General features: G+C 38.8%; 1 protein-coding gene across 1 annotated transcript in view; it reads left to right on the forward strand.

Annotated features, from left to right (window-relative positions):
- Window positions 1-23,242, forward strand: part of Slmap (Sarcolemma associated protein) — a 173,869-nt gene that overhangs the window by 92,767 nt on the left and 57,860 nt on the right. Inside the window, exons 8-19 of the mRNA XM_068366299.1 lie at window positions 11-148; window positions 1,179-1,326; window positions 1,697-1,763; window positions 1,919-2,066; window positions 2,215-2,349; window positions 2,776-2,871; window positions 3,122-3,180; window positions 5,789-5,950; window positions 6,224-6,359; window positions 6,486-6,720; window positions 11,808-11,951; window positions 22,742-22,804. Of these exons, the coding sequence (XP_068222400.1) occupies window positions 11-148; window positions 1,179-1,326; window positions 1,697-1,763; window positions 1,919-2,066; window positions 2,215-2,349; window positions 2,776-2,871; window positions 3,122-3,180; window positions 5,789-5,950; window positions 6,224-6,359; window positions 6,486-6,720; window positions 11,808-11,951; window positions 22,742-22,804 (1,531 nt within the window). The remainder of the gene's footprint in view (window positions 1-10; window positions 149-1,178; window positions 1,327-1,696; window positions 1,764-1,918; window positions 2,067-2,214; window positions 2,350-2,775; window positions 2,872-3,121; window positions 3,181-5,788; window positions 5,951-6,223; window positions 6,360-6,485; window positions 6,721-11,807; window positions 11,952-22,741; window positions 22,805-23,242) is intronic.

Consider the following 23,242-nt stretch of genomic DNA (forward strand, 5'->3'; position numbering starts at 1 on the left):
CTGTTTACAGGAAAGAACGCTGACACTTGACCAACCAGTAAAAATTGGACGGTCTGTGGCTCGTGCCAGACCATCTACGAGTAACGCCATTTTTGATTGCAAAGTTTTGTCTAGGAATCATGCTCTTCTGTGGTACGAAAATGGCAAGGTGAGGCTCTTGTGTGTCATAGTTTTGCATATGTTTAGTTGTAAGCTCTCATGGGTTTTTAGTATATACAGGAAACTAGGTGTAAAATTCTTTAGATTTTTATTAATATTTCCTCAATACATTATACTTCTCTCCTTTTTCCACCAATCTTTAATTTTTCTAAGTGCTTTCTTTATTTATAGTTATATAATCATGTTTTAAATGAAATCCTTATCATGATTTAGAAAATAAATCAATTGATTTAACATTTTAAGGGGGCGGTAATTGCAAGGAAGTTTTATTTTGGTTCTTTTAAGCAATTTTTTGTACTTTTGCCTGAAAATACTTTTATGACTAATATATTTTTTGGAAAAGCTTTGAAATAAAAGTAACGTTTAGAAGAGAGTTGATATTGTCATTCGTCGACTTACTGTATTATGTAATGTAATTCACCAAACAAATAAGATAGAGTACCAAATTCTCTGACAATTCATACTTGATTTATTGCATCACACAGTTGAATAACATGCTGCTTTGTGAAGTCTGTTCTCTAGTATTTACATGGGAATTCTGTGCTAAACACCTTTTAGTGCAATGTGTTGGATCTGAAAATAAAGAGTTATCGGAAAGATAACATTATGATTAGAAAATTTCCATTGAAATGAATGCTTTTACAGTAATTTTTTTTTTTTTTTATTTGATTGTTTAAATGTCAGTAAATGGCGGTTTGTAGGACCAACACTTGCAGAAAGGATCAGAGCTATTGCATATTTCCTTTAAAGCTTTCTTGTCATAAGTAACATTTGTACACAGTTGTAAATCAACATTTGATAATAGAAGTGTATCTGTCTATGAATTATTTATCATATAGAAGAGCTAGCGTTTCTTTAGACAACTTTTTAATGTTCAAGAACACAAGGTGTTAGCATAAAATTGATAAATTCACTTACAATAATAATTTTGCTCTATTGAGGGCCTAGAAAAAGAAACGGTTTGATTAATTGCCTAATCATTCTGGTGGGAAATATAACTTATTTTTCTCTTATTCCAGTTTTACTTGCAAGACACCAAGAGCAGCAATGGCACCTTTGTTAACAATCAAAGGCTTAGCAAAGGCTCAGAGGAATCTGCGCCAAGGGAAGTGTGCTCCGGGGATATTGTACAGTTTGGAGTGGATGTTATGGAGAACTCTAGGAAAGGTGAGATAATTTCAGTGTTTATATTTACGTATGCTGTATACAGATGCAAAATTTAGGGAGAAAGAGAACATATATTTTTTTAGCAATGTGCTTCAGTATACCTTAGATTGAGATCATTACTGATCATGGAGAGTCTTGTCCTTTGAAATGATATTTGTGAATTCAAGAAGTAAAATCAAAGAAGGAAAGAATTGTGTGGGATTGTTTACTTACGTACATAATTGTACAATTTTTCTCATACTTATAAAGTCCTTTATTTGTCTATAAACTCATTGTATATGGACACAGTACATGGCAAGTACTGTATCTATGTAACAAATATAGTACAGTACAACATTACAAAACTATTGTTTTATTTGATATATTTCAGTTACTCATGGATGTATAGTCGCTACTTTGAAGTTATATATGCCTGATGGACAGGAAGCTAAAGCAAGGTAAGAATGGAAAATGGTCATTATCACCTATTGTACAATTGGTTCCAGTATTATTGTAAAATTAGTTATCTAATATTGCATAACTATTCACTAAGTTAGTCTTCATATCCTGACACGCATTGTGTTGTAAAATAGATTGTCTTTTTTTTTTATAGTCCTTCAACAGTAGTTGGTGGGGCAGTCTCTAGTGTGTCCGCTCAAGAACTGTATCAGTTACGAACCTACCTTCAAGAAGCACAACATCGTGAACAGCAGATTGAAACCAAATTAGCTGCCTTACAGCGCCTGGTTGCATCAACTCAGGTAAGGCTATTGTTAAAGTAAGATGGTTTACCTTTAGATTACTTAATAAAAAATGTCCGGTTTTATGTAACTAGTTATAGATAAGAATATACAGTACTGTCATAGCAAATCATAGGTGTACAGGGTAGTTGTAAATTTTGGATCACAGTCAGTTCTTCACAATAACTGTGTGAGAAGTTTTAATAAATACATCAAATATTGCTACCCAGAAAGGTATACTGAAGATGAAGCTAGCACTTGTTTTGATAAATTAGCCAGTAAAGCTGGCACAATGGTCAAGCAGGTTCGTTGAGGCTCAGGAGCTTTCATGATACTGACAATGACAATGACTAATGACTGGGTGCAGAAGGACTTTTACACTAGTTACCCAAAACTACCAGATTCCATCCAAGAAAAGACATAATGCACAATAATACTGTTCAAGACAACACAGGGATATGTGAGAATGTGAAACTTGGAACAAAAAATTAACAGTAAAGCATGATTCCATTCAATAGTATATGTTACAATTCTGACAAAATCCTGTTCAAGAATTTTAACTTAACTAATATTCTAAGTTTACACAACCTTATGATTTTGGGAAGTGATTTGTATTTTTTAATTTTATGAACATTTTAAAACAGGAATCTCTTTATTACTCCTGTGAATTAAGATTTGTTGTTGGCCAGGTTACACTCAATACATTTGTGATTTTATCTTTTGGTTACAGGAGGCAGCTACTCATAGTTGGAATGCTATGATAGATGAAGACAGACTACTTCAACGCTTAGAGACGCTAGAAGGTCAACTTACTACATATGCTAAGGTAGGATTATTTTTATTTCAGTCTACTATGCATATACTGAGCAATAAATTCTTAACTTGAGTGTCATTATGGCGATCTTTGCTTGCCTTTTAGTGTTTTAGACATGAAGAATTTAGCCGGAAAATCTTTTGAATGACAAATGCCCGGTTATTTTAAACTGTAAATGATGGCAATTTATTGTTAGCCATTGGATGCCATGAACCTGTAGCTGTAAACTATATTACTGTATTATGATTTTGTGACCTAACAGAAGGCCAGATCTCCAAACCACCTGTTAACCTGGAGGGTTACACCATTGAGATTACGTTTGTAAGTGGGTAACTAATTGCCTTATGTTAATCAAGAAAAAGAGTTGTTCCTACAACAATACAAACCCTTGCCCTTTATTAAGAATATGTTTTCAGCTTACATGGAACTTGGTTATTAAAGTTTATTAGGAGGTATCGGGTGGTGGGAAAGTCCCGGACCCTAGTACAGATGTACCTCCTACGCTGTCAACTGTGTTGATATTTTGGTTTTTCATCTAGTGTATGACTAGCTGTTGTGCAAGGGGATTTAAGGAAGTCTTAAGGTTTTGCAGTTTTCCCTATAACTGTAGCTGGCAGACAGTTTCTCTGTTAACTGCTGGTACACTTTATAATCCTGTTTCACAGCATTCGTTATGCTGTTTGTTTGTTCTCTAGCCGCACCTTCGTCTCTTACCACCGACAGCAGATTCACACATTCATTGTACTTTGAGCACACTGCACTCAGAAAGAAAAAGGGCTCCATCCTTGCTTTCCCCTTTTTGGTGGATAGTCCTATAAGACTGATCAATAAAAGTTATATATGGTATACAGAACTTCTACCTTTTATCTCCTCTTGAGAGAGACAGTGTTGCCAAATTATTAACTGAGGACAAAGAAGGAGTCGATGAGAGTAGGCATTATAGTATTTTGCATGCCCATTATTTTACTACTACGCATTAGTTTGTTACTATGTGCCTGATCTGTTTATGATTACGTGCCCCTGTGGGAGTGCCATCTCACCTGTTTGGGATCGCGTGCTTTTACTGGATTTCCACCGCATTTGCTTTTGTTTGCGTACTCCCATTAGTACACCAGTATGCATTTGTATGCTACTATGTGCTCACATGCTACTAATAGTTCGCCATTGGAATTACACTCCTATGGGAGCTCCATCTCACTTGTTTGTATGATGCTCTCCTACTAGAGCGCCACCTCATCTGTTCGCAATCATGCTCTCCTATGAGAGCGCTGCCCCATCTGTTCGCAATCAGGCTCTTCTACGAGTGCATCACCTTATCTGTTCACAATTATGCTCTCCTACAAGAGTTCCACTTCATCTGTTTGCAATCATACTCTCCTATGAGAGCGCCACTTACTCTGTTCGCAATCACTTGCTCCTGTGGGAGCGCCACCTCACCCTTCCGTGTGCTCCCATTAGTATGGTACTGTGCATTGGTACAGTATGCTATTATGTGCTCACGTGCTGCTAATGGAGCGCCACCTCATTTGTTTGCAATTCTGTGCACCTACGGTAGTGTCATTTCACCTATTTGCGATTGTGCTCTCCTTTGGGTGTGCCACCTCATCTGTTTTGTGATTAACTTATTAGTAATCACTCTTGTATGTAAGTACCACCTTACCTATTTGTGATTACACTGCGCGCTCCTACATCTGATCTTGTAATTTCATGCTCCGAAGGGGTCACCACCTCACCTGCTTGCTATCTCATGCCACCTCAACTCCTAGCAATCATATGCTACCTCACCTTGGTGTAAAAATACAGCATATATTTTCCTGTGTCAGTAGCCTTTCTGAAAGGTAGAAGAAGCAGTTCATAGCAAGGACCTTGAATCTAAGCAGCTACAACTTAAATCTCTCTTCCTTTCCTCCCTAGTAAAACACCTAGTGGGGCAAGAATGACTTGCCTTCCTTTTTTTTGGGAGATACCATGACTTAAGTACAAAACTGTATTAGATAAAGATCCTGAAATGCTGTTTTGGTTGGGCTTCATGTGAATGGAACCATCTCGATCGTAGTCACACGAAATTAGAATATCGGATCTAACTTAGCTTTAAGGAAGAACTGTCAGTGGGGCATGTGCTAAAGGCTGGATTCTGGAAGTGCCAGGCAACCTTTACAGCTCACTATTCAAGGGAGTATACCCACAAGTCTTTAGATACGTGTGGTAGTTGCTCAGCAGGTTTTGTGGCTTGCTCTATCTCCTTATTGGACAAGGAGCATCTTTTCTAAGATGACAGTAATGATGTTAGTTTAGGATAAAAGGTGGAGTATATGACCCTTTTTTCTTTTTGTTCCCTCTTGGGGTGCAGCAGTCATTCTGTTATTTTCTAAATAGGATGCTAATGTGGGGGAGCTTTCATTTTGAGCAACTATGCTATATAAGTCTGTTATAGAAGTATCTCCCTCTTCTGCCTTACGATTGGGAGGATGGATAAAACATAGGATACATTACTCATACCTGGCCATATATTTTGACATCATATCCTTCTGAGGATAAATTATACTGTAGGTTCTTCCTCAACTGTCTGTCAGTGGACAGAAACTTAGCCCAATCCATAAGAATCTATTCTTAAGTGTTGGGATGGGAGGAATCAACACTCCCACACCTCAGTCAGGTCCGAGTGTATTGACATTTTGGAATTTAAAACCAACTAGTTTGTTATAGGGGCTTCTTCCCCCTCTAAGAGTAGGTCATTTATCCTGCAAGCCCTAATTGAAGGTCAAAGTGTCTACTCGGTGCACTGGGTGTGGGACAGGGCTTCTACTGACACCTCGTTATAGATTTTTACAGTTGAGTTCCAGCCAAGTTGAAAACATATCCTATTAAAGGTTTTGGGTTTGTATAGTTAGGAAAATAGAAATTACTTTAAATTTGGGATTTTTACTAGTTTTGCAAATCCATATACAGAATTACCCGAAGATAGTGTACGAGAAGAGATGCGCCGTTTGTTGGACGAGAAGTGTCAGTACGAAACGACTGCCAAAGAATCCCTACGACGAGTTTTGCAAGAAAAATTAGATGCTGTTACGAAATTAGCGGACTTAGAGCGGTAAGTGGTAGTGTAAACATTGTAACTACCATTGGATATTTGTGTAAAATACAGCGCTATACAATTAATTTTAATAAATGCCAGGAAGAGGTGTTGTGAGTAAAATTACTTTGTGATGAGGTTTCATTCATTTGGGAAGAAACTTGCTTATGAGGTTGTGCATTATATTGAGACTATGGCTAAATAATGATGTAATTCTTGTGGCAGTGTATTTTAGTTACTGAAAATGCTAAAGTTTTATTTTTCATTTTCTGTTAATTTTCCATTTCTCAGAACATTAAGTACCTCAGAAGATGAATTAAGTCACCTCAAGAATGTTTGTGAGACGTCACAAAGGGAGCTCAATGAGATGTTGGAGAAACAGGCTGCTCAAAATGAACAAGTGTCTCAGTTGACAGAAAAGCTAAAGGTAAGCTGAGATATCCTCAAGCTATGCAGCCTGAGATTAATGAAGTTTATTCATTTATTTCATACGAGATTGATTATGATGTCATTTGTGTTCAGATAATTAACATGATCTTGCAAATGCTTACAGGCAGCGGAAGACCAGTTGAAGGACACGGAGGAAAACTACGAGCAAGAGAAAAAGGAGCTTACAAGTAAGCTTTCAGAAAAATCAAGTGAAGAAAATAAACTCATGGCTAGAATAGAGAGTTTAACTGCAGAAATTGACTTCACAAAAGAACAATTAAGTGCCATGAAAGCCAAATATGAAAACATCAAGAATGGGGAAATTAGTGGCTTGATAAAGCCCTTGAAAGACTCCACAAGTATGTACAATTTTTTTTTCTTTTTTTTTCGGTTTCTTGGTTTGGTTTTATAAATTTGTTTCTCTTACTCTGTCCCCCACTAACTTTCAGTACAGTATTGTAATGGCACAAAAAACTTCTGCAAGTTGCTAACAAAAGGCTTTCAACTTTACTAAAAGTAGTTTAAAGTTGTCCTTGAAAAATTCTCTCTCTCTCTCTCTCTCTCTCTCTCTCTCTCTCTCTCTCTCTCTCTCTCTCTCTCCTCTCTCTCTCTCTCTCTCTCTCTCTCTTTCTCTCTCTCTTTCTCTCTTTCTCTCTCTCTTTCTCTCTCTCTCTCTCTCTCTCTCTCTCTCTCTCTCTCTCTCTCTCTCTCTCTCTCTCTCTCTCTCCTCTCTCTCTCTCTCTCCTCTCTTTTTTTTTTATTTGTCAATAATGAATTCCTCCCCTTGGGGGTTGATAAACAAACCAGGTGAGACAACATACTAGATATTGTGCTAACAACGGAAGAAATTTAGTATCCAGTGTTTCATTAAGGAAAATGTTGGCAAAAGTGACCACAAAATAGTTAGGTTTCAGGTAAATATTTCTCGTCTAAAAGAGGAAAATTATAAAAAAGTTAGACTACAGATGTAGTAATTGGATGAAACTGAAGGAATACAGCAAGAATTCAAAATATGACGAAACAGGGAACATCGATACAATATTGTACTCCTTTGTAGAATTATATTAAGAAAAAAGGGCCAAATGTGTACCGCATGGAAAAATTTTACCAAATGGAACTCCACAACCTAAGTGGTTCAACAGAGAAATAGCCAATGCAATAAGATGTAGAGACAGCAAACATAAATAAGTGGGTCCACAGTCTTCAATTCATGAAATTTCTGAGCACAAGAAGTTAAGCTGAAAAGTAGATAAACTAGTTAGAAAGGTCAAGATCTATGAAGAGAGAAGAGTGGCCTCAGCCAGGAAAGAAAACCGAAATTAATTTTTTTGCATATGTAAACAGTAGAAAACCAATCAAAAACAACATTAGCCAATTAAGAGATTCGGAAGATAATCGTATGACAAGTGATTTGGAAAAAAGCCAAACTGATGAATGCATATTTCACAACTGTATTCACTAGGGAAGAATCTACGACTTCCCGAACCAGCTATCAAATATGAAGGGCCCCAACCATTTAATAGAATCACCTTTACAACGGATGATGTCAAAAAGAAAATAAAAGGACTCGGTAAGTCTAAAGCACCAAGTCCAGATGATATTCATCCAAGAGAGTTTATAGAACTAGAAAAAGAGATAACCCCACTTCTACAAAATGTTCGAAAGACAGCCAACGAAAGAAAGGGACCACAAGGATGGAAACTGGACAATGTTCCTCCAATCTACAAGAAGAGCCCAAAAGAAGAACCTGACAACTATAGACCAGTGTGTCTAACTTCAGTGCCTTGCAAAATTTTTGAATCGATTAAAATAGATTCAATAGTAGACAGCCAACATGGTTTTAGATGAAAAAGATCATGTGTGACCAAACTTTTGGAATTTTTCCACATGTTTAGCATTGATGACAAAAGCATGGAAATAGACATCATATACCTAGACTTTCAAAAGGCTTATGACAAAGTTCCTCATAAAATATTATTGGTCAAAATTAGAGCTAAGGGAATCATCGATGAGCCAGTTGAATGGATCGAAGATGGGCTAACAAACAGAAAACAGATAGTTGTAATAAATGGAGAAGCATCAGAGTGGGCAGCTGTTACAAGCGGAGTACCAAACTAGCTCCAACACTAAGGCAATTTGGATATAGATGGAGGATGGAACGTTTAAACTTATTTGATCTACAAACTCGATGACTAAGAGGACAGTTATAAGAGGCATTAAAAATTCTTAAAGGCATAACAAATGTAGATTAAAACAATCTATTCACGATAACCACAAATCAGTCCAGAGGTAATGTACACCAACTGGAATTGAAAAGATACACCACCTACTCAATATGGCAATTTCTTTACATACAAAATAGAAAATACTTGGAATAGACTCTGTAGTAATCAGTAATACGGTAAACAAGTTTAAGAACAAGTTTGACAAGATCATAAGAACTCTCTAAATGCTTAACTAAATCGCTCTACCAAAGAGCAAATGGTGTCTCCGTGGATGGACTAAAAAGTCTTTGAGACATCCAAAATCCTTGTAACTCCTTGTAAAACACACTCTCTCTCTCTCTCTCTCTCTCTCTCTCTCTCTCTCTCTCTCTCTCTCCTCTCTCTCTCTCTCTCTCTCTCTCTCCTCTCTCTCTCCTCTCTCTCTCTCTCTCTCTCTCTCTCTCTCTCTCTCTCTCTCTAATTTGGTGGTGAAGGATTAGTCCAGGATTGCTCTTAGATAGTAAATTATACCCGTTACTGTATCTCTAAGGCTTATTTATGAGATGTTTTCCTGATCTTCCTCACAGCTTTACATTTATGTAAAGGAAATTTGCATGATCTTTTATAAAAGCTATTTATCTTTTCAAGGCAAGGTTATAGGAATGGCTCATCATTAGCTTCAATTGTTCAACAATTCATTGGTAATCGTATACAGAAAACAGGTGTGGCACTTCCTAAATTGTTCTTTTGTATGGATAAATCTGTCAGCAATGGTAGGCCTGCCGGTTAAGCTCTGTCTTTGGAAGAGTAATCGTTTTATTTATACTCGATGCCTCTCTTTGGATGTTATATCTTTTATTATATTGAAAGACAAGGTTAGATATTCTTTCATGTGTTAATTAGCAAATGGGTTCTTAGGTGCTAGTATTTTGCGTTACCTCTCAGACAAGACTTTTCAATATTGTTGGCTTGAAATCTTTTTCAATGGTAGTTACTTTAAGGTGTACATTTAAAAAGAAAAATTTAATTTTTTTTCCTTCTAAAGGTGTTGCAATTATTAGATAGAAAGTAGAATATGATTTTATGAGTCTTATAGCTATCCATTCCTCTTTACTTGTAGTTTTGTTTGTTCTCTGCATGCTTTGACTTTATCACTACTCGCTCTCCTTGGCACAGTTATGTTTAGGATGTTACAATCTTTCAAACCAGGCAGAATTTTCTTCTTCCTATAACTTTTAAATCTCTTCATTGTGATCTTAGTCCATATATGCATTCTAGTTTTGTTAACTCTTTCTTTGTTTGACTTTTTACCTTGATGAGAAGTGTTAGGGTTAGCTGTTTGTGTGTTGAAAATGTTTTCTCCTCTTTAATGCTGTACTGTTTAGTAATACAGTATTGATGTATTTTGACAGTAAGTATCACTCACAGTAGGCTCATATGGTGTACATAGAAATTTCTATGGTTTGGCTAATAAAAGGTAATTTCCCTTAATGTTTTAGTATTTGCAATCAACTTTATTACAGTATTACAGAAATATTGCTGTAATTATGCTGATTTTGTTTTTATATTATAAACTAGTTACAGTATACAGTTTTTTTGCATTCTGTATTCTTATGATTTATGCAGTACTGTAGAAATTGTCGTATATCATGTTGCATAGTGTACAGTTTTGCACCTTTATTTTCCTGCTCAATATTGCACTGGTTTTGCTAGTGGCTGTCTACTGTAGGTTAGTATATAATTATTGTTAAATAAAATGTATGCATGACTGCTATAAAGTTTTATATCCTGGAATATTCAAGAAGAGAGTTTATTGATCTATAACATCTTGAGCACTTCATTGCTGACGTCACTCAACTTCTTGGTACCATATCTTAGCCTTCAAGTTCAAGTGACATTTGTGATGATGGTATTGGAAAATTTCAGTGTTGTTCTCAGTACCTGAATTTCCAGTTTATTGGTTTTACTCTTTTTTCAGAGTACCATAACCCTAATTCTGTCGCATTGTTATCGTGTCACACTGCTACGTATCAGAATTAGTTTAGTGTTCCATCTTCATTGTCGAGTTGTGGAGCTGTCAGGGGCCATGTTGCTGATGGTCGTGGTTGTAATTTTAAAATTCTGCAGTGCTACCCTAACTTTTCATTTCTTTATTTTGTTAGCGTGGTCTTCCTCGCTGCCTGTAATTTTTTATTTGACAATGCTTCGATCTTTATTTTATACTGTATACTCTTATTATCTTTTATTTTGCCTTATTTTTTTTTGACTCAGACAATTCATTTTGTGGAAGCTTTGCTTGTGAAGTCAGGGGCTTTTGGGTTTGTTCCATGAGAATGTGCGCATGTTAGAAATAATGATAACACTGCAGCCTAAAATTTACAACTGTATGAAGATGCATAAATGTGAGAGAATAGGCACTATTAAACTATATTTAAACTCATTCCAACTGGAAGAATTATATTGTTAAAAAGGTTGAATGCTATTCTTATGATTTATTCTATATGTTTACAGCAGCCATGAAATTGGGTCTGTGGATGGGGATGTTATAGAAACATTATTATGTTTTCTACAAATGTAATTTGTAAATTAACGGTTTTGATCGAAATGTTTGATGGCATATCTTTAGTTTATGTACATGCCTGTATTGTAAAATTTTGCAAGAAAATTCCATGTCAGCCTCTTTAGTTTTAGGTTTAATTTTTCCTTGTTTTTTTTTTGTTTTTTATAGATATTACCAACTCTTTAAAATTGGAAGTAAACGAGACAAAAGGGGAGACTCGCTTGGAATTTTAATCATAGAGGATTTTGAATAGCTAGCATGGGTGGTAAAAATATTTCACTTGTACATTCATGATTAGTTGGACTGAGATTACAAGGTATTTAAGCTAGAACAGTGTACAGTATGCCAGTTTCCTTACTATACTTACAAACAGGAATAAGGAAAAGATGGTATTGGATGCAAAAATGCTGTAATGTACCACACAGTACGGAAAGACTATAAAAGTCCTGTGGATAAACCCAGTTACTCAGTACTCACTAGCCTAAAACTCATAAATCTAATCCATTCCTCTGTAGTTGCTTAAAGAAAAACTTATCACCGTACATCAGTTACATGATGGGATTTTGTAAACCTAAAAATTAGCCTGGGATATTTAAGATATTTTCTTATGGTAGCATATATGTTTCTATAACAATCATTTTGTACATTACAGCAGAGTTTAAACAGATTTTCAATATTTCAGGTTTAGACTCGTTAAGTATAGAATCTTCCGAGGTTAAACAGGCTTTGGAAACTACGCAAAGGGAAATATACACGCTTAAAGACCGCCTTCAGGCCGCTCAAGATGAACTAAGGCAAGCCGAGGCAAATGTATCTCAGCTGAAACGTAAGTACCGGGGCAGTTTATCTATGGATGTATGGTTAAACATTTGAGTAAGTGCATGAATAGTTGCCCTGTTAAATGACTTTTGAACTAATATGAAATTAGAAAATTCTGTAATTAATATTTGTTAGGTCTTGTTTTTAAAAAGTATTGTGTACTGTATGATATACCGGTAGTTTTTTAATTTTTCATATGTCAGTGATCATATTTTTACGTTGAATTTACCTCTTAAGATTTCATGGTAGCCAAGTGTTCATAGCATATGAGGTGTTTCCAGTTGTGTATGCGTGTATGTTTTCAGCTAAGTGTTAAATTCACATGGATAGTTTTTGGGTGTTTTGTATTTTTCAATATTTAACTTAGCCAGTGATTATATAAGCTGCAGCTCTGCTGCTCGACAGAAAACTCTACGTAAAAAATCCGCCAGCGATCGCTATGCAGGTAGGGGGTGTACTTCAACAGCGCCATCTGTCGTGCAGGTACTCAGTACTCATTGTAAACAAAGAACTCAATTTTCTCTCTGTCGTGCTACCGGCAAGACCTACTAATTCGCTGTAGCTAACTGGATTTGTTTTCACAACTATTTGGTGAAGTACACGTTTCTAGTTTTGAGCTTTCGCTGTGCAGGCTTTCTCTTCAATAAATCCTTGCATTCTTTTTTTGATATCGGATTATTTGTTGATGACTTTGGATAGTTTTTGAATTCCCCTTTGACCAATTCAAAATGGCTGACCCTTCTCAAGTCCCAAAATTCAGGAAGTGTAATGCTAGGGACTGTTCAAGGCGTCTTCCGAAGGCCTCTATCGATCCTCACACCGTTTGTTCCAATTGTCGGGATAAAACCTGTCAATTGGAAGATCGATGTGAGGAATGCGTTGGGCTTTCGGAATTCGATTTTATCCAATTCCAGAAATATACACGTAGGCTAGAGAGAGATAGAGTCAGGAGAAGTTCATCTCGTTCTGTTGATTTTTCCTCTCCTCATGCCCCACAACCTATTCCTTCCCCTGTAGTGGTTGCTCCTAATCCCCCTTCTGGCACTCAGGAACCTTCGATGGCTGATATGATGCGTGCCATCCAAGCTCTGGGTGAGAGAGTTGAGTCCTTGGCTAGTGACCGTAACCAGCTCATGGCGGACGTCAAGGAGCTGAAGTGTAAGAGTGCAGTGGGAAGTGATAAAGTGAGTGATAGTGTTGTGGATAGTGTTGCGCTTGAGGGTTCGTCTGTTCGTGCCTGTCGTCCTGCTAGTCCGGGACCTCTTGCAAGCTCCCAAGTCCAGGGGAGAAGCAATGTCGTACGACCAATGGGTTCGAGAGGCTTTAATCAGCGAACAGACGTTCCCTCCGTGGTTTCGGGCGTATCTACCCAAGATCGCCCCACCCACACAAAGACGAGAGAGCCCATTTATACCTCGTCTTCGGAAGGTGTTTCACGCAAGAAACCCTGGACCAAGGTCTCACGACCTCTTAAGCGCAAGTCGGTCCCTTCCGCGCAAGTCCAACGGCCCAGTTGTAGCCACTGGGTCAGTTCGGACTCGCTGCAGTCTTCCGATGACTGCTCACCTCCTAAGAGAGGCAAAGCGGTACCGCCTCAGGCAGTTACACCGTCTGTCGCCGCACCTGCTCCTGCAGACCCTAAGTGGTCTTTGCTGCAGACCATGCAGTACCAATTAACGTCTCTGATGCAGGACTTTCGTGCGGAGATGGTTGCTGCTGCACCAACCTCTTGCCTACAACCAACCACGGTTGTGCGTCCTGTGGACGCTGAGGCGACCTTCTTGCGCACTCCAGCTGAGAGAGTCCCGCCACCCATGCGTTCCAGTGTACCCTGCCAGCCGCATGTTGACGTTCAGCGACGCACGGAACCTTCCGTTGACGTTCGCGAGGTACAACAACCGTCAGAGTTGTTTTGTTTTGACGCGGTGCGTCAACCTCCGCAACCCAGTGTGGTTGCCTCTGCTCGCCCACATCAGACTAGACAGTCTGGAGTAGACGCTGTGCGTCCCCGCGCTGCTATGGTTGTTGCCAGCTCACAGACTGGGCAACAGTTCCATGACGTTGCGTCCGGTTCAGTCACGCGTGCACCCGTGCGACCGGACTCAGCTGACCAGCCGATACCTACTCCATTGCCGCTTCCTCCTCAATTCTCGGATGATGGACTCTCTGATGATGACGATGCGGCACACGTTGATGAACCACATTCGGACCTTGACGAGCCCAAGTCCACGCAACCCTCTTTGGACTTTAGAAAAGTTCTTGCTCTGTTCAAAGAGATGTTTACGGACCAGTTTGTGTCTGTGGCTCCGCGCTCTCCTCCGTCAGAGTTTGCTTTAGGTACGCAGTCATCCTCGCCTGCCTTTACTAGACTCGTCCTCGCACGCTCGTCCAAGAGAGCTTTACGAGTTTTAGGAGATTGGATGCAGTCCAAAAAGAGTCTAGGGAAGACAGCCTTTACGTTTCCCCCTGCTAAACTCTCTTCCAGATCGAGCGTCTGGTATGCCACGGGAGAAGTTCTCGGCTTGGGAGTTCCTGCCTCTGCCCAGGGCGACTTCTCAAGTCTTGTAGACTCTCCCCGCAGGCTAGCCATGAGACGCTCTAAGATATGCTGGTCTCCTTCGGACCTAGACCATCTGTTGAAAGGAGTATTTAGAGCCTTTGAGGTCTTCAACTTTTTGGACTGGTGTCTGGGAGCTTTGAGCAGGAAGATCTCCCCGACTGAGAAGGAATCTTCCTTGCTCATCATGTCCTGCATGGACAAAGCCATTCGTGACGGATCTAGTGAGCTTGCGGCATCGTTCGTATCCGGAGTCCTCAAGAAGTGTGAGAACCTTTGCTCTTTCCTGTCAGCTGGAGTGACACCGTGTCAAAGATCAGAACTTCTGTTTGCTCCTCTCTCTAAGTGCCTTTTTCCAGAGGACTTGATTAAGGAGATTGCTGCTGCTTTGATACAGAAGGACACCCATGACCTGGTTGCGTCCTCTGCCCGCAAAGCCACCCCTTTGCCTACCTTGTCAAGACCAAGGATGGACACTCCAGCGTCCCGATTTATTCCGCCCTTTCGTGGCAGAGCCTCCAGCAGAGGAGGTCCTCGTGCCGAAGGGAGACGTGGGAAGAAGAAAGGAACCAAGTCCTTTAAAGGCAGAGTCTGACTGCCAGCTTCTTCAGACAGCAGTGGGAGCCAGACTCAAGAACTTCTGGCAGACCTGGGAGAAGAGAGGCGCAGATGCACAATCTGTGAAGTTGCTCAGAGAGGGGTACAAGATCCCGTTTGTACGAAAACCCCCTCTAGCAACGTCTCCCATCGATCTCTCTCCCAGGTACAGAGAGGAAGACAAGAGACGAGCATTGAAACAGGAGGTGTCTCTCTTACTAGAAAAGGGAGCGGTAGTCAAAGTCCTGGACCATCAAACCCCGGGCTTCTACAACCGTCTCTTCTTAGTGGCAAAGAAGACAGGAGGGTGGAGGCCGGTGCTAGACGTCAGTGCGCTGAATGTCTTTGTCACAAAGCAGACGTTTGCCATGGAGACCACAAAGTCCGTTCTAGCAGCGGTCAGAAGGGAAGACTGGATGGTCTCTTTAGACCTAAGGGACGCATGCTTTCACGTCCCCATCCACCCAGACTCCCAACCTTTTCTGAGATTCGTTTACGAAAAGGTTGTCTACCAGTTTCAAGCCCTGTGCTTTGGCCTAAGCACAGCTCCTCTTGTGTTTACGAGGCTGATGAGGAATATAGCCAAATTCCTTCATTTAGCGGACATCAGAGCCTCCCTCTATTTGGACGACTGGCTTCTAAGAGCTTCTTCCAGTCGTCGCTGTCTGAAGGATCTAAAGTGGACTCTAGATCTGACCAAGGAATTGGGTCTCCTGGTCAATATGGAAAAGTCTCAAGTGGTCCCATCCCAAACTATTGTGTATTTAGGGATGGAGATTCACAGTCTAGCTTTTCGGGCTTTTCCGTCGGCCCCCAGAACAAGTCAAGCCCAGTTATGCATCCAGAACATGCTGAAGAAGGAACGATGTTCAGTCAGGCAGTGGATGAGTCTGATAGGGACACTATCATCCCTGGAACAATTCGTATCGTTAGGAAGACTACACCTCCGTCCTCTTCAATATCACCTAGCTGTTTACTGGAAAAAGGACAAGACGCTAGAAGCGGTCTCGATCCCCTTTTCCGAGAAGATGAAGTCTTCCCTGACTTGGTGGAAGGACAGTATCAGCCTCAGAGAGGGTCTGCCCCTGGCTGTTCAGACTCCCAACCACGTTCTCTTCTCGGACGCATCGGACACGGGCTGGGGCGCGACATTAGACGGTCGGGAATGCTCGGGAACTTGGAATTCGAGTCAAAGGACAATGCATATCAACTGCAAGGAGCTACTGGCAGTTCATCTGGCCTTGAAAAGCTTCAAGTCTCTCCTTCAAGGCAAAGTGGTGGAGGTGAACTCGGACAACACCACGGCTTTGGTGTACATCTCCAAGCAAGGAGGGACCCACTCTATGACGTTGTACGAGATCGCAAGGGACCTCCTCACCTGGTCAAAAGATCTAAACATTTCGCTAGTAACGAGGTTCATCCAAGGCAACTTGAATGTCATGGCAGATTGCCTCAGTCGGAAGGGACAAATCATTCCAACAGAATGGACCCTACACAAGGATGTGTGCAAGAGACTGTGGGCCACATGGGGCCAGCCTACCATAGATCTCTTCGCAACCTCGATGACCAAGAGGCTCCCAATATATTGCTCACCAATCCCGGACCCAGCAGCAGTTCATATAGATGCCTTTCTCCTAGATTGGTCACATCTAGACCTATATGCATTCCCCCCGTTCAAGATTGTCAACAAGGTACTGCAGAAGTTCGCCTCTCACGAAGGGACAAGGTTGACGTTAGTTGCTCCCCTCTGGCCCGCGAGAGAATGGTTCACCGAGGTACTTCGATGGCTAGTGGACGTTCCCAGAACTCTTCCTCTAAGGGTGGACCTTCTACGTCAGCCACACGTAAAGAAGGTACACCAAGGCCTCCACGCTCTTCGTCTGACTGCCTTCAGACTATCGAAAGACTCTCGAGAGCTAGAGGCTTTTCGAAGGAGGCAGCCAGGGCGATTGCTAGAGCAAGGAGGACATCCACCCTTAGAGTCTACCAATCGAAGTGGGAAGTCTTCCGAAACTGGTGCAAGTCAGTATCAGTATCCTCGACCAGTACCTCTGTAACTCAAATAGCTGACTTCCCTTTATACCTGAGGAAAGAAAGATCTCTTTCAGCTCCCACTATCAAGGGTTACAGAAGCATGTTGGCATCAGTCTTCCGTCACAGAGGATTAGATCTTTCCAACAACAAAGATCTACAGGACCTCCTTAAGTCTTTTGAGACCACGAAGGAGCGTCGTTTGGCTACACCTGGTTGGAATTTAGACGTGGTACTATGATTCCTCATGTCAGAAAGGTTCGCGCCGCTACAATCAGCCTCCTTTAAAGATCTCACTTTAAAGACACTTTTCCTGGTTTGCTTAGCCACAGCTAAAAGATTCAGTGAGATTCACGCCTTCAGCAGGAACATCGGATTTTCATCTGAAACGGCTACATGTTCTTTACAACTTGGTTTTCTAGCCAAAAACGAGCTACCTTCTCGTCCTTGGCCGAAATCGTTCGATATTCCAAGCCTATCAAATATGGTTGGAAATGAACTAGAAAGAGTCTTATGCCCTGTGAGAGCTCTTAAGTTCTATTTAAGACGAACTAAACCTTTACGAGGACAGTCAGAAGCTTTATGGTGTTCTGTTAAGAAACCATCTTTGCCTATGTCAAAGAATGCTTTATCCTATTTTATCAGACTGTTAATACGAGAAGCTCATTCCCATCTGAGTGAGGAAGACCAAGCTTTGCTGAAGGTAAGGACACATGAAGTTAGAGCTGTCGCAACTTCAGTGGCCTTTAAACAAAATAGATCTCTGCGAAGTATAATGGACGCAACCTATTGGAGAAGCAAGTCAGTGTTCGCGTCTTTTTATCTTAAAGATGTCCAGTCTCTTTACGAGAACTGCTACACCCTGGGACCATTCGTAGCAGCGAGTGCAGTAGTGGGTGAGGGCTCAACCACTACATTCCCCTAATTCCATAACCTTTTTAATCTTTCTCTTGAAATGTTTTTATTGTTGTTTTTGGGTTGTCCGGAAGGCTAAGAAGCCTTTCGCATCCTGGTTGATTTGGCGGGTGGTCAAATTCTTTTCTTGAGAAGCGCCTAGATTAGAGGTTTTGATGAGGTCCTGTGGTATGGGTTGCAACCCTTGATACTTCAGCTCCTAGGGGTCGCTCAGCATCCTAAGAGGATCGCGAGGCTCCGTAAGGAAGACGTACTTAAAAAGGCAGAGTAATTGTTCAAGTCGACTTCCTTACCAGGTACTTATTTATTTTATGTTTGTTATTTTGATAACTTCTAAAATGAAATAAAAAATCCTTAGCTCATAATTATGTAAACATTTATTGCTGGTCTCTACCCACCCCCCTGGGTGTGAATCAGCTTATATAATCACCGGCTAAGTTAAATATTGAAAAATGTTATTTTGATAATAAAATAAATTTTTGAATATACTTACCCGGTGATTATATATTAAAGGACCCTCCCTTCCTCCCAATAGAGACGCAGTGGACCGAGGAGAAAATTGAGTTCTTTGTTTACAATGAGTACCGAGTACCTGCACGACAGATGGCGCTGTTGAAGTACACCCCCTACCTGCATAGCGATCGCTGGCGGATTTTTTACGTAGAGTTTTCTGTCAAGCAGCAGAGCTGCAGCTTATATAATCACCGGGTAAGTATATTCAAAAATTTATTTTATTATCAAAATAACATGTTATGATTTTTTCTAGCCTATCCTAGAAATGGAGTTGGTTATATACTTGAACAAGATTTTCTTTTATAAACATTTAAGTGAAACATGAATGGATTGTTATAAAGATTTCTTATCAATTGTTAGCATTCGGCGTTATATTTAGTAGCTATTGAATGTATAGCTAAATTTTATCATAACTCATGAACACTATGAACACTGCCAATCAGACTCATCACTAGATCAAGGATTTTATAAGAAATCTCTTTACTATGTTTTCAAGAATATTGAAAGTAGTGATATTTCAACTGCCATTATTTACTGGATCTGGTTGACTAATATTGTTGATGGTGGTATAATGGTAATCTGTAGAACATAACTGGAAGGGAAATAATCATAACAATGGAATCCTGAATACATTACAATATAGATAAATCTAAAAAGTTACTATGCATTTGCATGCATATTGATTCCTTACTTTTAGGTATTTACTTAAGTTTTGACATTTTAAGGAAAAATTTTGTGAAAGGAAAAGAGAAGCCTTAAAAGATGACAATATTGTTTTTCGTTATAAGATAATGAAGGCATTGATAGAGTCCTGCAATTACAAGTGTGTTAAGTATACATGCAAACAAATAATGGAGTGTGCTGTATGTTATCCATGTGCACACTGTACATGATTAGCATTCCTTAATAACACTGCATTTGTTTTGGTAGTTTAGTTCACTCATATAAACAACCATAATACAGTACTGTACATGTTTCCTCATTTGTGTCTAGTGTTAATGAAAACCACAAATATGTTTTAACTGTGAAGATTGTTTTAACTGATGTGTGTGGTGTGATGTGAAATATATCCCCAAAAGAGTAACACACTTGCGCATATAATATACTATAAAATCAAGCACTTGCAACAAGCAGAAAAAATGCATACAATCTTAGTACAGTACTCTTCCTGATTATAAGAAGTTGAAATTAGAGAGTTTAGTTTTTTCTACTTATGTAGATAATTAATCCAATGAATTCACATGTCAAACAGAACAAGAAAATGTAAATTTTTTGTAGAAATTATCTATTTATAGGAGAATGGATTTTGCTAAAAATTTCCATCATCAATATATAGGTTTTATCATAGTGAATAGAAGCGGGTTGGCACTCATATTCATATGTAATTAAGTTTTAAAAGGGGGGATTATATATAGTACAGGTTCTTAGTTTTTGAAATGGTGTGTGAAAATGTAAGAAAACTTTTGAAATTAATACAGTATGTGACATTTTGTAGAAGGCCCCCTTTTTATACTGATGAATATTATGTAAGGTTTTGGAAGAAGTTATTTTTACAGTGGTAGATGCCATTACATTTCTTTTCATGGTTTATTTTCCTTAGCACTACAGTATGCACTTATTCTTATTTTCTTTTCTTACTTTAAAGTTTAAAGTATAGTGATACAGTAAAGCCTCGGTTTGAGAGTAACCAAGTGTGTGACCAAAATTTTTAATAGAATTTTTGTCGGTCAGTGACTCAGCGAAAGATATACCGGACAGTGTGCAAAAATTTTGCACCATAGTACAGTACTAGGCCGATGATTACAGTATGTACAATTGCCCATCTTAGTGATTACATTCTACTTGCTGGGTATTACTCTATGAAGAAGCATGACCACATGTGTGTGTATTCCTTAAGCAATTTGGCTCTATGTTATTACTTTAGTGCAGTGGATTAGAGAGTTATGACAATACCCTCAAGATGATTAAGAAAAGTGGTAAGAAGATGATTACAGTTGAACTAAAAAAATAAATTATCAAGTAGCCTGAACAAGGTGCACATTGTTGACCTTGAGAAAATACACAATTGTACAACATTGATGATTTGTACAATCTTGAAAAACAAAGAAGCTATCAAAGCAATAAGTGTTGAAAAGGGTGCTGGTATTAACAAATAATGTCCTCGTGATTTTAGATGATGTTAAGTTGCTTCTTGTTGCAGTTAGCAAGTGATACTGCCAAAAACCATTTTTGTGAAAAAGTAAAGTCCTTATACTGTAGCTGATTTTGTAAAGAAGGTGCCAGGTGCATCTGCAGAGCAAGAAGAAAAAATAAGATTAAAGGGGATAGTTCGAGAATTTTACGGAGAGAGCTGGCTTCCACAGTGTTGTGCTACACTGAGGCAAGCTCCGATGTCAGGGCACCACAAGCATTCATTGGCAATTTTAAAAGGGTTTACAATTCAGATAAGACTTGGTTGTTTTGGAAAAAGATACTGAAGGGGACAACAAAAGAGAAGGCAATTCCCATTAACAAGCACATGTAGGATCTTTTTATCCACCTATAATGTGCCAATGCCAATGGAAATTTCAAAATAAAACCACTCCTGGAATATCACTCGGAGAATCTACAAAGTAAAGAAGAATACTCTGAACATCATGTAGAGGTCCAACAGCAATGAACTATTCTTGTTCTTTGAGCAGATGAACAATGTTTTTGGTCTTGAAATCAAGGATACTAATAAAGCCTGGACTGGGAGACTCCAGGCTTTATTAGTTATGGATAATGCTGGTGTCCCGAGGGGGCCAATCTTACCTTCCAAGGGTTTTGTAAAGATCATTTCCATATTGTCAATTGCTTCAAAATATTTGGCTAAGCCTGGGAAGGATTTACCTGGAGAACTTTAAATTCTGAACACGGTTTTTTTAGGGGAATGAACCTGAACCCCTAGTGGATGCAGATAATGATGAAATTGTGTCTTTGAGGAGTATAGTGAGGAGGTTGGAGGTGGACCAGGATGATATCAGGGAACTGCTTGAGGAACATTACGACTGAGGAGCTCATGGAATTGCACAGGGAGCAGCCGCATGAGGCTGTGGAAGATATTATATTTGAAGAGGAGCAGGGATCAAAGGCCAATCCTCTCAAATATACTTGAATAAGGGAGATTTAAAAAATGTGGGAATCTAAAAAATTTTTTGAAAACCATCACTAAGATAATGTTATGGCAGGCAAGTAGCCAATAATTTATAGAATAATTAACTTTAAAAAACCTTCAAGTTAATTAAAATGTATATTTATGGGCATGAAGAATACATAGAGTGAATTTCCTTTATTTTTTATGTGAAAATTACCTCAGGATATGAGCATTTTGGGCTGTGAGGTCGTCCCCGGAATGAATAGAATTCGTATACCGAGTCTTTACTGTATATTGGTATAATTATTTTCAAACTTGTCTGGTAGTTTCATGGTTGTCTACTTGGATCAAATATGCATATATTTTGAGTTAGTTTTTCATGCAGGGTTTTTTATTTTTTATTTTTCATGCAGGTTTTTTTTTTCATGCAGGTTTTTTTTTTTTTTTTTTTTTTCATGGAGGGTTTTTTTTATTGTAATTCCATTATCATCCTTATCCAAATGGATAACTTGAATGAGTGACAGAACCCTCAAAGTTAGAACCATGCAAAGTATTTATTAGAAAACTTGCTTATTTGTAACTCAAATGGCTATTGATTTTTATGGAAATATTGATTTATTCTAAAGTAATACATGCTTATTTCAGTAACTTTACACACTGGTTGTGCTTTGTTTTTTGTATTTTTTATTGATTTTGATTAGCAGCTTATAGCTTGAAAGTTTTGATCTATAAGATTATGCAAGTTAAGTTTATGTAAATTATCTTAAGAAGTTCATTGCCTTCCTCCAGTTTTGCCTTGTTAATTTCTTGATAATTCTGTCAGTAATGCGTTTAGCCTTTGTATATTCAGTACAGAAATATAGTAATAATAATGAAGCTTGAATAGAAGTGTTTGATTTCATTTGAAAATAGTAATATGATAGTACCTGTATAATGTTTTTGGGTGTAAGTTTGTTGGTCTTAGTATGCCTGATGGTTATTCTTACTTTGCTTGTGATGAATGGAAGTAATGCCAGTGTTAATTTGGTACTCCTAATGCTGACGGACATTGAATGTCTGTGTACTTTAGATGAAGCTGAGCTGGCCGACACTGCAGAGGCAGGATGCTTGAGCACACGGGCCCGCCTCCAGGGTGAGTTACTCCCTTCAGCTTGGAATTATTGTTTTTTTTATGCTTTATTCTTAGGTTATCCTTGTATTGTATAGATTTATGTTTGTTGCATATGCTTTTGTATCTTTTATTTTTTTTTTTTTTATATTTTAAGAGCATATAATTATGCTGTAATGCTTGTAGTATTAATTTGCCTCACAATGGGAAGTGTTATAACAGTTAGTATATTATAGATTATTTCCAATTTCTCAAGGAAACTGAATATTTATGCATTTTTTTATTTAGTTTTTGTATTCTTAAAAGCTGTAATTTTCCACGATTTATTTTATCGCAACTCCACCAATCACTTGCACACTTATTTGGTCTTGAATGCCCTTAGACTGAATAGTTTTTTTTTTCATACCAGAACGTCATTATCCATGTGTTACCTTATCTCTGCAAGTAATTTTAGCTACACCA

This window comes from Palaemon carinicauda, chromosome 3 (assembly GCF_036898095.1).
Source record: "Palaemon carinicauda isolate YSFRI2023 chromosome 3, ASM3689809v2, whole genome shotgun sequence".
In the NCBI taxonomy this organism is placed as follows: Eukaryota; Metazoa; Arthropoda; class Malacostraca; order Decapoda; family Palaemonidae; genus Palaemon; species Palaemon carinicauda.